This window comes from Hemiscyllium ocellatum, chromosome 11 (genome assembly GCF_020745735.1).
Source record: "Hemiscyllium ocellatum isolate sHemOce1 chromosome 11, sHemOce1.pat.X.cur, whole genome shotgun sequence".
NCBI classification, from domain to species: domain Eukaryota; kingdom Metazoa; phylum Chordata; class Chondrichthyes; order Orectolobiformes; family Hemiscylliidae; genus Hemiscyllium; species Hemiscyllium ocellatum.
The window spans coordinates 87,511,226-87,525,946 of record NC_083411.1 but is presented as its reverse complement, the minus strand read 5'-3'; the positions used below and the strand labels follow the sequence as shown (position 1 = coordinate 87,525,946).

General features: G+C 41.0%; 1 protein-coding gene across 4 annotated transcripts in view; it reads right to left on the bottom strand.

Moving 5' to 3' along the window:
• The window catches only part of cstf2 (cleavage stimulation factor, 3' pre-RNA, subunit 2), a 68,845-nt gene that overhangs the window by 19,110 nt on the left and 35,014 nt on the right, over positions 1-14,721 (bottom strand). For all 4 annotated transcript variants that reach the window (XM_060832672.1, XM_060832675.1, XM_060832671.1 and 1 more), the window contains 2 exons: positions 14,106-14,247; positions 10,034-10,389 (listed from right to left, as the gene is read on the bottom strand). In XM_060832672.1, coding sequence (XP_060688655.1) covers positions 10,034-10,389; positions 14,106-14,247 — 498 coding nt within the window. The remainder of the gene's footprint in view (positions 1-10,033; positions 10,390-14,105; positions 14,248-14,721) is intronic.

Sequence of the window (14,721 nt, the reverse complement as noted above, 5' to 3'; positions counted from 1 at the left end):
TATCAGATAACAAATACTAATGTTTTACAGTATCTACGCCACGGAATTTAAAAATAAAATGAACTCAACTCTACAAGTGCAAACTATTCTACAGAATAACGTTTTTAAAAAAAACTTCAGTTCTTTAAGTGAATGGCAATATATCTACCTTAGCATATACCTCATTAATTTAGAAGATGCACTGAAACTGTTTAAATTAAATTGCTTAAATATTTGAAATTAAACAGGTTCAGGCCAAAAAAAAAGTACAACTTAGTACTACAAAAAAACAGCCTCACAATGAAAATAACTGCACTTAAAGGGATTACAGGATGGCTCACAGCATCAGACCCATTCTAAAAGGTCACAGACCCAGTGTCACAGTGATGGGCCATATAAAGATGATGAATTTTGTCAAAGGGTCTAACAGGTTTGCTGCAGCCAGAAGTGAAGATAACAAGTATTTCTTGCCTGCCTGAATTTGGGCCTTCTACTGTACAGCCTTATGACATCACTGATGTCATTAACAGTCCTCCAAAATAGAATTCTGAAATACTAATGGCTGAAATGTTGGAAACAAAATCCTTTCATTATCCACGTGACAGAGGATGGATACCTTGTGGATGGGGCAGGGGGAGGGGGGTGGTGCGCAAGTAGTGAACTTCAAGAAAAAAAAATGAAAGATCTTGCTATGTGCTTCAAAGTGCAATTAGCACAGGATTTTCCTCATATTTTGGATGCTGGGCTTGCACTTTTTTTATTTTACTCTCTTGACGAGGTGACTACCTAAAGGTTATTTCTATGGTACATTTTGAAGTATACGCTACATTCTCCCTAAATTCCAGCAGTGGTAAAGTCATTTTCTAGTTAAATAAAGACAAAGACGCAAAACATATATGGGCATAAAATGAATTATTCCGTTCTGACTGCCCATTGCTGTCAACATATGATATAATGGCACTGAGGAAGGGAGGAAATGTTCAATGTGTGTGTCTTGTTAAGTAACATAAACCTATAGAATTGTTATTTATTTGCTTCAGGAAGGGATGGTTAAAGGCATCTGAGTCAATATTCTCCCGGTTTGTAGATCCATGGTGATTCTGTCAAGAGTTGGAATCAAACTCTTCAACAGCATTTGTGAGACGACAACCATATGCAGACACTGTGAGCCAACCTAGAGTAATAGTGCAGATGGACTAGATATTCCTCACCCATGGGTGCATTTGGTTGATGTGCATTCGGGTAAGACCCCCCACGAGGGTCTTGCTGAGCAGGAGGTTGGGAGCGAGGATCATGCTGAGGTCCAGATCGAGGATCATGAGTTGAAATACTGCGGGGATCAAATGAACCTAGGAGGCAAATCACTACTAATGATGGCAGGGAGAGAAAAGATGGAAGAAAAAGAACACAAAAGTACACAAAGCAAGCATAATGGCACTAAGAAGCTTCATTTCTAAGTTTAATCTTCCTTATTAAAATCAACTTATGAACTTGTGTGGCAACTGCCCCTTTCTTTTCAGGGTAGAAAGGCTATTAGTTATAGTTTGGGTGATATGGGTCCACTATGAAAACTTTTAAGATAACGGGTAATTCCTACAAGTATCTTCAAGTAGCTAAGTACGTGTTAACTTTCTAAATTATGTTAAAATTACAGCCTGGTCACCAGGTACAAAAAAAAGACTACTGCAGGATCTCAAACAGAATAACAACAGGTGAATGATGTTACCTGATGCTTTGCACAAGCCTACTCTAGATTTTTTTGATGCAGACTTCTAACATTAGTTGTTTCCTTCTTAATCATGATACCAGATTTATGCCACAGTGGCCACCTAGGTTCGAGAGAACAAGGGACAGATAATAATTCACTAAATGTTCACACCATATTGAGTTCCACCATAATTTAAATTCAGGACACATTTAGATTTTGTATATGGTTGAACAAATGCTAGTTTCTATTTATACTTTAAAAATATTATAAAAGCTTCTCACATAGCAAAGTAATTTCAGGCTGAACATCTTTTGTGCTAATTAGTGTCATAGAGGAGGATTTTCCAATATTCTACCTATGGTCTGTGATGATCTTAGCTGGGGAGTGACAGCCATACAATTGGTTAGATTGTTCCCAGATGGAAGGAGAGAAAAAGAGAACAGCCAAGGTTTTAATTTCAACCTAGAGTCCAGTAACTTGTGCTGGAAGTGTGCAGATATGAAGTTCAAACATTGACAGGATCCAGTTAATCTGAAATGATTGCTCATGGCTGAGCAGTATTCTGTCACTTAGCATAAAGGCTTGCACATGAAAAATTGCTGCCAGGATTCAGTATGGAAGATGATAACCAGCTACAAAAGATTTCCTCGCAAAAATGTAACTACAGCAGAAGAGAAAGCAATTTTCAAAATGCTTCTACAATCCTAAGAAACTTACTATTCTGAAAGACGTCATTGCTGATGTCAGAAACAACAATTGATTCATAAATAATTCTTAAGAACTACTTTCAAAAGCTGATTGGGGGCAGTTGTTTGCAGGCAAAGGGACAGCTGGAAAATGGGAAACCTTCAAAAATGAGATAATGAGAATCCAGAGAAAGTATATTCCTGTTGGGGTGAAAGGAAAGGCTGGTAAGGTTTAGGGAATGCTGGATGACTAAAGAAATGGAGGGCTTGGTTAAGAAAAAGGAGGAAGCATATGTAAGGTACAGACAGGATAGATCCAGGTGAATCCTTAGAAGAGTAAAAAGGCAGTAATATACTTAGGAGGGAAATCAGGAGGGTAAAAAGGGGACATGAAATAGCTTTGGCAAATAGAATTAAGGAGAATCCAAAGAGTTTTTACAAATACGTTAAGGATAAAAGGTAACTAGGTAAAGAATAGGGTCCCTCAAAGATCAGCAAGGCGGCGTTTGTGTGGAGCCGCAGAAAATGGAGGAAGATACTAAACGACCATTTTGCATCAGTATTTACTGTGGAAAAGGATATGGAAGATATGGAATGTGGGGAGATAGATGGTGACACCCTGCAAAATGTCCATATTACAGAGGAGGAAGTGTTGGATGTCTTGAAACGCATAAAAGTGGATAAATCCCCAGGACCTGAACAGGTGTACTCTAGAACTCAGTGGGAAGCTAGAAATGTGATTGCTTAGCCTCTTGCTGAGATATTTGTATCATCAATAGTCACAGATGAGGTGCCAGAAGACTGGAGGTTGACTAACGTGGTGCCATGGTTTAAGAAGGGCGGTAAAGACAAGCCAGGGAACTATAGATCGGTGAGCCTGACATTGGTGGTGGGCAAGTTGTTGGAGGGAATCCCGAGGGACAGGATGTACATGTATCTGGAAAGGTAAGGGCTGATTAGGGATAGTCAACATGCCTTTGTGCGTGGGAAATCATGTCTCACAAACTTGATTGAGTTTTTTGAAGTAACAAAGATGATTGATGAGGGCAGAGCGGTAGATGTGATCTATATGGACTTCAGTCAGGCGTTCAGCAAGGTTCTCCATGGGAGAGTGGTTAGCAAGGTAAGGTCTGTTGTGGTTCTGTTCGTCGAGCTGGGAATGTGTGTTGCAGATGTTTCGTCCCCTGTCTAGGTGACATCCTCAGTGCTTGGGAGCCGCCTGTGAAGTTCTTCTGTGATCTTTCCTCCGGCATTTGTAGTGGTTTGTATCTGCCGTTTCCGGGTGTCAGTTCCAGCTGTCCGCTGCAGTGGTCGGTATATTGGGTCCAGGTCGATGTGCTTATTGATTGAATCTGTGGATGAGTGCCATGCCTCTAGGAATTCCCTGGCTGTTCTCTGTTTGGCTTGTCCTATAATAGTAGTGTTGTCCCAGTCAAATTCATGTTGCTTGTCATCTGCGTGTGGCTACTAAGGATAGCTGGTCGTGTCATTTCGTGGCTAGTTGGTGTTCACGGATGCGGATCATTAGCTGTCTTCCTGTTTGTCCTATGTAGTGTTTTGTGCAGTCCTTGCATGGGATTTTGTACACTACATTGGTTTTTTTCATGATGGGTCCTTCGTTCTGGTGAGTTGTTGCCGGAGAGTGGCTGTTGGTTTGTGTGCTGTTATGAGTCCTAGTGGCCATAGTAGTCTGGCTGTCAGTTCGGAAATGCTCCTGATGTATGGTAGTGCGGCTAGTCCTTTGGGTTGCGGCATATCCTCATTCCGTTGTCTTTCCCTTAGGCATCTGTTGATGAAATTGCACGGGTATCCGTTTTTGGTGAATACATTGTATAGGTGTTCTTCTCCCTCTTTTTGCAGTTCTGGTGTACTGCAGTGTGTTGTGGCCCTTTTGAATAGTGTCTTGATGCAAATCGGAATGGGAATCCTGTGCCAACCGCCTAAGCGCCACATACGAACAACTCCGGTTCCTGCATGAATGCCGAAAGAATCGAATCCTTCCACCGTGTGTCAGATACAGACCACCAGTCAACAACCCACAAGCCAGGGACACAGCCAGACAGAACGGATTCAGGATGATCCAGGTAATGATTACAGACACTCACAACAGACTTCACAAAAACAGACAAGAAATTGCGTGTCAAAAATCGTTAATTTCAAAAACCACCAATCAGGAATGGACCTGGACCATAGAACAGGCCGTCACCATAGGACAGAACAGGACCACACACCGCAAAAAAAAACACTAAAAGAAAAAAATGGCCAAACTAATACATAACAGAGAGGACACCACAACACACACCTGGGTTAGAAACCTCTCCCATAGACAGCTCACAGACACGGAAAGAACAATACTGGCCAAGGGACTCAACTACAACCACAGGGACGCCAAGACAACAGACTTCCTAGCAGCACTAGAATGCACACTCAGGAACAATGGACTGACAGAAGAGACACAACAAACAGTGAGACAAAGTATCATACCTCTGATAATAAGGAAAAGACAAAACACATAACCTCAACACCAAGGAGAGGGAAGCGAAAAGAACATAATTATACTACCAGCAGACAAAGGCAGAATGACGGTCATCCTGAACAAAGCAGACTACATCCAAAAAGCACAACAACTACTTGCAGATACCAACACCTACCAAAAGAGGGATTTTGACCCCACCCCACAGCTCACCAACAGGATAAACAATACATGGAGGAAACTATATAAAAAAAACGGACAGATAACCAGGTTTGACCTACAAAGAATGAAACCTGAAAGCAACACCACGCCCAGATTCTATGGACTACCTAAAGTGCACAAACCAGACATCCCACTCAGACCCACAGTATCACTACCAGGGACACCACCACACAAACTGGCTAAAGAACTACAGCAGAAACTGAAACACCTGATCAGCGGATCCAGACACTCTATACAATCAACACAGGAATTCTTGGACATTATCAGAAATATACACATAGACAAGGAAGAAACCATGGTCTCATTCGATGTAACGGCACTGTTCACCTCTATCATCAAAACTCTAGCCAAAGAAACAATAGCCAACCTGCTGGACATACAGAACGGACAACAGGACATTGAACCTATCAACAAAGACAGCATACTCAAACTACTGGACCTGCGCCTCATAACACACTTCACATTCAACAACCAAATATACGAACAAATCAACGGCACACCCATGGGCTCACCCATCTCTGGACTCATAGCAGAAGCTGTAATGTAAAGATTAGAACAAACAGTCTTACTGCAAATTCAACCCAAACTCTGGGTCAGACATGTGGATGACACCTTTGTAATCATTAAAAACACAGAAATAGAGAACACACACTGGATCATCAACGCCACACTCACAGGAATCCGATTCACGAGAGAGGAAGAAAAGGACAACCAACTCCCATTCCTAGACGTGATGGTACAGAGAACACCAAACGGAGAATTCACCACAAAGGTATACAGGAAAGCCACATACAACAGACCAAGTCCTGAACTACGAAAGCAACCACCCCAACACAAAAATGTTGCATCAAGACACTATTAAAAAGGGCCACAACACACTGCAGCACATCAGAACTGCAAAAAGAGGAAGAACACCTATACAATGTATTCACCAAAAACGGATACCTGCGCAATTTCATCAACAGATGCCCTAGGGGAAGACAATGGAATGACGACATGCAGCAACCCAAAGGACTGGCCACACTAACATACATCAAGAGCATTTCCGAACTGACAGCCAGACTACTGCGACCACTAGGACTCATAACATCACACAAACCAACAGCCACTCTCCGGCAACAACTCACCAGACGAAGGAGCCAATACCCAGTATGAGCAAAACCAATGTAGTGTACAAAATCCCATGCAAGGACTGCACAAAACACTACAAAGGACAAACAGGAAGACAGCTAATGATCCGCATCCACGAACACCAACTAGCCACGAAATGACACGACCAGCTATCCTTAGTAGCCACACACTCCGATGACAAGCAACATGAATTCGACTGGGACACTACTATTATAGGACAAGCCAAACAGAGAACAGCCAGGGAATTCCTACAGGCATGGCACTCATCCACAGATTCAATCAATAAGCACATCGACCTGGACCCAATATACCGACCACTGCGCGGACAGCTGGAACTGACAACCGGAAACAGCAGATACAAACCACTACAAATGCCGGAGGAAAGATCACAGAAGCACTTCACAGGAGGCTCCTAAGCACCGAGGATGTCACCTAGACAGGGGACGAAACGTCTGCAACACAAATTCCCAGCTCGGCAAACAGAACCACAACAACGAGCAGCCGAGCTACAAATCTTCTCTCAGAATACAGGGAGAACTAGCCATTTGGATACAGAACTGGCTCAAAGGTAGAAGACAGAGGGTGGTAATGGAGGGTTGTTTTTCAGACTGAGGCCTGTGACCAGTGGAGTCCCACAAGGTTCAGTGCTGGATCCACTACTTTTTGTCATTTACATAAATGATTTGGATGTGAGCATAAGAGGTACAGTTAGTAAGTTTGCAGATAAGACCAAAATCGGAGGTGTAGTGGATAGTGAAGAACGTTACCTCAGATTACAACAGGATCTTGACCAGATGGGCCAATGGGCTGAGGAGTGGCAAATGGAGTTTAATTCCGACAAATGCGAGGTGCTGCATTTTGGGAAAGCAAATGTTAGCAGGACTTATACACTTAATGATAAGGCCCTAGGGAGTGTTGCTGAGCAAAGAGACCTTGGAGTGCAGGTTCACAGCTTTTGAAAGTGGAGTCACAGGTAGATAGGATAGTGAAGGCAGCGTTTGGTAGGCTTTCTTTTATTGGTCAGAGTATTGAGTACAGGAGTTGGGAGGTCATATTGCGGCTGTACAGGACATTGGTTAGGCCACTGTTGGAATATTGTGTGCAATTCTGGTCTCCTTCCTATTGGAAAGGAGTTGTAAAACGTGAAAGGGTTCAGAAAAGATTTACAAGGATGGTGCCAGGGTTGGGCGGTTTGAGCTATAGGGAGAGGCTGAACAAACCTTATAGAGGTTTACAATATCATGGTGGGCATAGATAGGACAAATAGACAAAGTCTTTCCCTGGGGTGGGGAAGTCCAGAACTACAGGGCATAGGTTTAGGGTGAGAGGGGAAAGATATAAAAGAGACCTACATGGCAACTTTTTCACACAGAGGGTGGTACGTGTATGGAATGAGCTGACAGAGGAAGTGGTGGAGGCTGGTACAATTGCAACATTTGAGGAGGCATTTGGATGGGTATATGAATAGGGAGGGTTTGCAGGGATATGGGCCGGGTGCTGGCAGGTGGGACTAGATTGGGTTGGGATGTCTGGTCGGCATGGACGGGTTGGACCGAAGGGTCTGTTTCCATGCTGTACATCTCTATGACTCTATGACTAAATATACCCAGTTCATCTTTGTCTCCTTTCTTTGAAGGTCATTAATTATCTAAACATGAAGGTTTCAGCTCAGACAAGTGTTATGTTTGGATGCTCAAACTATAGAGAATCGAAGTTTCGGGCAAAAGCTCTACCTGATGAAGTGCTTTTGCCCAAAACGTGGATTTTTCAGCTCCTTGGATGCTGCTGACCTGCTGTGCTTTCCAGCACCACATACTCGACTCTGATCTCCAGGATTTGCAGTCCTTGCTCCAGCCTTTATCAAACTGTATCACAGTATATGCATCTATGTAATTTCAGAAGATATGGACTTGGTTCATTGTCTCACTGAAACAGAAACTCCAATTCCAAACATATTGTGTTCTCTCAGAATGAACCTAAAGGATCTGTCTAGATTATGTAACATACAACTTAACGACTCACGTGATGGTGATCTACAATTACCAACTTATCAAAAGCAGAGGATATCCAGATCTCAAAATTCACAGAGTTTTGCTTTTAGTAAAATAACTTTTGATTTTGTTAAGCTCTCTTTTACTTCTCAAAAAGTACAAATTACCTACAGGTTTAATTACTTCCCCAGTACTGATGCCTTCAGAAGACGGATTCAAGGTTGATAAGAGATTAATTCTCTAAACTGCACTGAATCAGAGCATGATATTGCACAGAAGGCAATCATGCCTGTATCTATATTATATTCCCACTCCCCTGCTCTTTCTCAAAGTCCTAAAATTATTTCCTCTTCAAATTTTTATCCAATTCCTTTTTGATGAGTTTCACTGAATCTGGTTCTGAAATCCTTTTAATTAGCTCATTTCAATTCACTGCTCAAATTTGTTTTAAGATGTCACCTCATGGTTATTTTTCCAATTACCAAATTTTGGTCCTCTGTTACAGCCTCTTCTGTGTGTCACTTACACAATCAAAGATATCCATGATCTCTCAAGTCTTCACTATTCTAAGGAGAACAACCTTAGTTTTTCAAGCACAACATACAACTAAAATCTTCAATTTCTGGTATAAATTTCATAAATTATTTCTACACCTTCTCAGTCCCCGATTTTCTTCGTTAAAGTGTGGTGCCCAGTGCCATTCTTATGTATAAGTCATAAATGAAAGACTGCATAATTCATCAACAGTCTTAATCACAATTTGATAACTCAAACATCTAACAACGTCCATTTTCATGTTGCGTTACTATTTTCACAATGTTTGCCACTGATAAACAGGAATAATTTTCTGCTTGAAACTACTGGAATGTACTCTGAGCATTTAATCATTGACAGACCTCTCCAAACGTTCCCAGGTTGTCCATCACTGAAACAGAGTAATTTGTTGACAAAATGTTGGTCACAAAAGAATGCTTTCATTTTGTGCATTTTTTAAAAAACTATATTCTTCCCAACCCACGAACGCATGATGGTTCTTTTTTCTCCAAACGTCATTCAGTAAAACAAAAGACTGTTTTGTAGTAAATTATCAATCTGTGCTGCAAGTTCCACCAGGTCAGCAACACTGCTGGCTGATTGATACGCTCAAGGCATGCTGCGGGATAAAAATCGATATAGTCAGCCTTTTCTGTTCCTTTTCTACACTCCCAACTCATGAGCTAACAGTCATGACAATGCACAGAGCTAGGAATCCTAGAACTCTCAACTACACAAATGTTAAGAGTATTCTTTACAGCTGAATACTGTGGACAGCAATAAAGTAAAACATGTTTAAGGCCACAAAACAGTTAACATTTTTAAAATGTGCTAAAATCAGAGGCAATTATCAGGAATAACGTGCAGAGGAACCTCGATTATCCGAAGGACACGGGCACAGAATATTTTGTTTGGCTAATCGAATTCCAGATAATCGAATGCCGGATAACCTAGTTTAGCCAAGCATCGGGACCTTGCTAGTTAATCCGATACTCGGATAATCGAATGCCGGATAATCGAGACTCCTCTGTATGTATACATACAACTGCCAGTTGTGATGCTCACATGTAAGTGAAGCATTTCAAAGTAGATTATTGACATACATGGTAATGCAATTTTAACTATAATACTAAGTGCTCTGTTATTCCTCTGAAACAAACTTTTCAAATCTTGTCAAAACAGTAAAGTCAAATATAGACAATTTGAAAATAGTTGAAAAAAAAAATCAGGAAAACTTCAATTGAGTCTATTTAATTGCCAGTGCTATTTCCAAACCATCTTAATTTTTCTTTGTTATGCACTAACTTGCCTCTAGATTCATGAGGAGGTCCCCTCTGATCCATCATTGGACCCCGTGGATCTCCCATCATCCCTCTTGGATCTCCCATAGGACCTCTTGGCTCACCCATTGGCCCACGTGGCTCACCCATTGGCCCACGTGGCTCACCCATTGGCCCACGTGGCTCACCCATTGGCCCACGTGGCTCACCCATTGGGCCCCTCTGTTCACCAATGGGTCCTCTCTGTTCTCCCATTGGCCCTGCTCTCATGTCATGTTGCATTCCTCGTGGTTCATGGGCATTTCTCATGTCAGGAGGTCCTCTGCCATCATGACTAGGCACATGGTGCATGGGTGGGCCCTGATGCGGGGGACCGATATATCCTCTGAAAAACAAAAACAAGACTCAAATATTGGGTGGCAATATGAAAACTACATATGCCAATAAAATAGTGATGCAATGGAAATACAATCTGGAATATACAAATTATTCTTTTTTATCCTTTCATGAGTTGTGGGTATTGCTGGCAAAGCTCATCAGAATTAGAAATGCAGGTTCTTTTGAGGATCAAATAGATCAGTTCCAGAGTTGATTGAGAGCACGTGCTGCTCGTTCAACTTCTGTATTTAATACAGGTAGTTCTTCTACAATGCGATAGTTACGTTCTTGTGCAAACCTGCATTATAGAAAAATCACATGTAGAAACAGCGCTTAAAGTGTTCGCAATGTAATTGTGTTATAGCCAATACACATTTTAAAAGTTCATGCTTTAGTAACAGTGTCCCCAATTACGTTAACGAAATCCGCAATATTGTAGAATGACCCGTCCAGAGTTAGGAGCCCATTTGTGGAGCAGTGATTATCCTTATCCCTGGACCGGGAGGCTTAGATTCAAGTTCTACCTCTTCCAGAGGGGAGTAATAGCATCATTGAACTGGTTGATTAGATAAACAGGTTAGGTCTTGAGTTAGGACCCTCTAGCAGTATTGGATTTGGGCCCTTCTTGTGGCTCAGTAGAAGTGTTTCTGTCTGTGGACCAAAGGGCCCAGGTTCAAGTCCCACCTGCTCCAGACAGGAGTAATAAAATCTCTGAACTGGCTGATTAGAAAAATAGGTTAATAAAAAAAATCATAATTTTAAAAAAAACTGAAATACTGAGCGGCTCTTGTGGCACAGTGATAGAGTCGGGATTGGGCTCAAGCCCCACTTGCTCCAGAGTATTAATGTCTCTGAACTGGTTGACTTGAAAATTAAGTCTTAATTAGGTAATTATGTGATGCTTGTTTATAAAATGAACAAAATGACCTCTTGTAGCACAGCAGTTGTATCTCTATCTCTGAGCCAGGAGGTTCAGGTTCAAATCTCACTGCTCCAGACATGTGTCACAACATCTCCCAACAGATGATTATAAAATATCTAAAATGAAAAAAGGGGGACTCTGTGGCATGGTGGTAGTGTCTTTACCTTGAGGTCACAGTATGCCTGACCCACGTGTTCCAGAGATTTGTAATAACATCTTTGAACAGGTTAATTAGAAAGATCCTAAAATTAAAGAAAAAAGTGTTGCATTCTTCCTTAGTTGTGGGTTGGTTTCTGGACTGGGCAAGAACCCAAAATGAAACTGAAAATTTAATATGCTACAAGTTTGTACAGTAAAGCCTTCGCAAATTTCTGGAAGTCTTTGATTTCTAAATCACCAGATGGATATTGGTGTATAAAACAAGGCCAGCGTTTATCACCCATTGTAAAAAATTCAACAGTGAACTGTGTTAAGACTTAGAGCGACATTTTGAAATATGTTGAAGAACTTTACTTATCAACCATGACTGAATGGTGGAGCAGACTCGATGGGCTGAATGGCCTAATTTCTGCTCTTATGCCTTATGGTTAACTGACAATATTGCTTCATAATTTACAGTAGGTGATTGACAAAATCTGTTCATTGAGCCCTAGGGAAATTGTTATATAACACATCAACAAGAGAAAGACTAAGAATGAGAAATCTACCTGAATGAATGTGTTGGCTATACAACAAAACTTTATTAAAAACTCAAACTGGTTTGCATCATAACACTGTACTATTTCATATAACTAAAGTTGGACAGCTGTTCTCATTTAGAATTACTCAATTGAGTTATCAAATAATCATTTGATTATGAAACTATCTAGGAACTATTTTCATAAGTCGGACATTTTCCCTATTACAGTATACATAATGAATTAGTGACTGAACATCGTTTCTTCCAGTGCATGTTTGAACACCGGTAAGTTCTATCTATGTTGGGAAATAGAACATATGCTGAAGTCTGGAATGAACATTAACAAGGAGTTAAAATCTTAACCTTGTATTACATCAATAAAACGTAGGAATCTCCCAATACATTGCTACGCCAATCTCATTAAAACAACAATACTGAAATTGTAGGTCATTCAATCTGGCACTAAGCCGCTGGAACTTAATTTGTTTCAGTGTAAAATAAATAGAGGAATCAGCCTAAAATATTGTTCCTGTTTACTATCCAGATATTTTGCTTGAAACTAAGTTGACATGAATTTCAACTGGGTGCCAAATGTCATTGCCAAGCTCTCAAAATGGCAATATCTGTGGGATTACAAAGCTGAGTGCACAACCAATATGAGTCATGACCTTAAGGAGAGAGAAAATCTAGGATCCATAAGAGAAAGGAACTATGAAAAAAACAATGGCTAACTTGTACCTCTACATCTCTGCAGAAAAATCAAGAGTTGGTCAATAGCGAACGTACAATGATAGAAATTAGTAAACAGAATTTTCCTTTTTGACTGTGATCTGTGAACAAAACCTAGCCTCAACATTCAGTTGAAAATAGTAGCCCTACAAGACACTGAGGCAATGTCAATGACAAGAATCTGAGCCAAAGAATATAATCATTAGAGATTTCCCACAACACAAAAAAAAGTCAACATAGGAATCGATATACGTCAGTCAAATGAAATCACTGCCTGACATCTGACATTAACTAAAGAGTATCTTTTAAAGGGCTGGTACGTTTCATTGCGGGAGGTATCCATTACAATGCTGCCAACAGATATCAGTGTATGTTTTAATTCAAATTTGCAAAGAAAGTCCAGATTATTTATTTCTCTCAAAGTTTATGATGTAGATGTGCCAGTGTTGGACCCGGGTGGACAAGATCAGAAGTCAGACAACAGGTCTTATTTCAAATGGCTTATTTGAAATCACAAGCTTTTTGAGCATTGCTCCTTCATCAGATGAAGTGAGAGACAAGCATAGAATTTACAAGCAGAGAGATTGTTATTAGGTCATCCCTTCCCTTGCTGTTCAATTGTTGACACTTTACTCATACTGTCTGACACTCTTGATCACTTGCAGGGACCTATTATTTGGTCTGTCGACATTTCACTCACACCATTTGTATGAAGCTCCTGTTGAGCTGTAAGCTGGTGAAGGATTAGATTAGATTACCTACAGTGTAGAAACAGGCCCTTCGGCCCAACAAGTCCAAACCAACCCGTCGAAGCATAACCCACCCAGACCCATTCTCCTACATTTATCCCTTCACCTAACACTACGGGCAATTTAGCATGGCCAATTCATCTGGCCTGCACATTTTTGGATTGTGGGAGGAAACCGGAGCACCCGGAGGAAACCCACGCAGACACGGGCAGAATGTGCAAACTCCACACAGAAAGTCACCTGAGGCGGGAACTGAACCCGGGTCTCTGGCGCTGTGAGGCAGCAGTGCCAACCACTGTGCCACCGTGCCGCCCACTGACTTCTGATCTCAAAGTTTAATTGAATATGGCTTAAACTTCGTACTTCCACTATTATTTTACTGAAACTCTAGTGACAATACTGCAATTTAGAAAGTGGTCCTAGATTTATAATATTGCTGTCACAAGTCTAAATGGTGAAAAACTAAAAGATTAAAAATCATCATGCACTCCAGTTTCACCCTTCTCAATTTTTCTGTAATTTTACTCATTTTTCAATGCACAGATTCTGATATTAACATATACATAGGCAAATCTGAGAAAGGAATGACTGTCAGGCAACACTTCGTCAGATAACAGATAAATATTTTATATCCTATCACTTACCTTGGTTCCACCTCCCCAGTGACAGAAAGCAGAGTTCCTCCACGTGGATCATTTGGTGCATCTCCTAATAAACCTCGTGGAGCCGGAGCCCCACCTACTGGTGGACCCCTCTGCATGTTGCCTCTGGGGTCCTGCATTGGGACTGAAAAAGGAAAAAGAAATCCATGTCAAAAGATGTGTGAAGTCTGGATGAATTTGGATATCACAATAAGATAAACCGGAAGAAAGCAGAATCGTGCTTTCAAACAAAAAGGGGGTTTCCGGTCTTACAGAGCATTAATGATTTCCTGCATTCTGTACTATCCACACATATTATCCATGAGGTCAAGAATGTTGAATGCCTGGAAGCATTCTGGCCACATCAAACTTATTCACAAATGATGCATGCATGATTGAAACACAGGGACTGAAACACAACTGGCCCAAGCAGAAGTACAAGATACATGATCAAACTGCCCCAGTGAAACACAGCTGAGATGAAGATCAAGCGGCACTAATATCCTTTCTGCATTCTACGCTCATGCAACAGACAGTCTTCCATTGTGCTGTACCATATAATATCTTTCTGAAGGTTTGAATATTTTGCTCTGTAACCTGTATAAATCTACTATGTAAT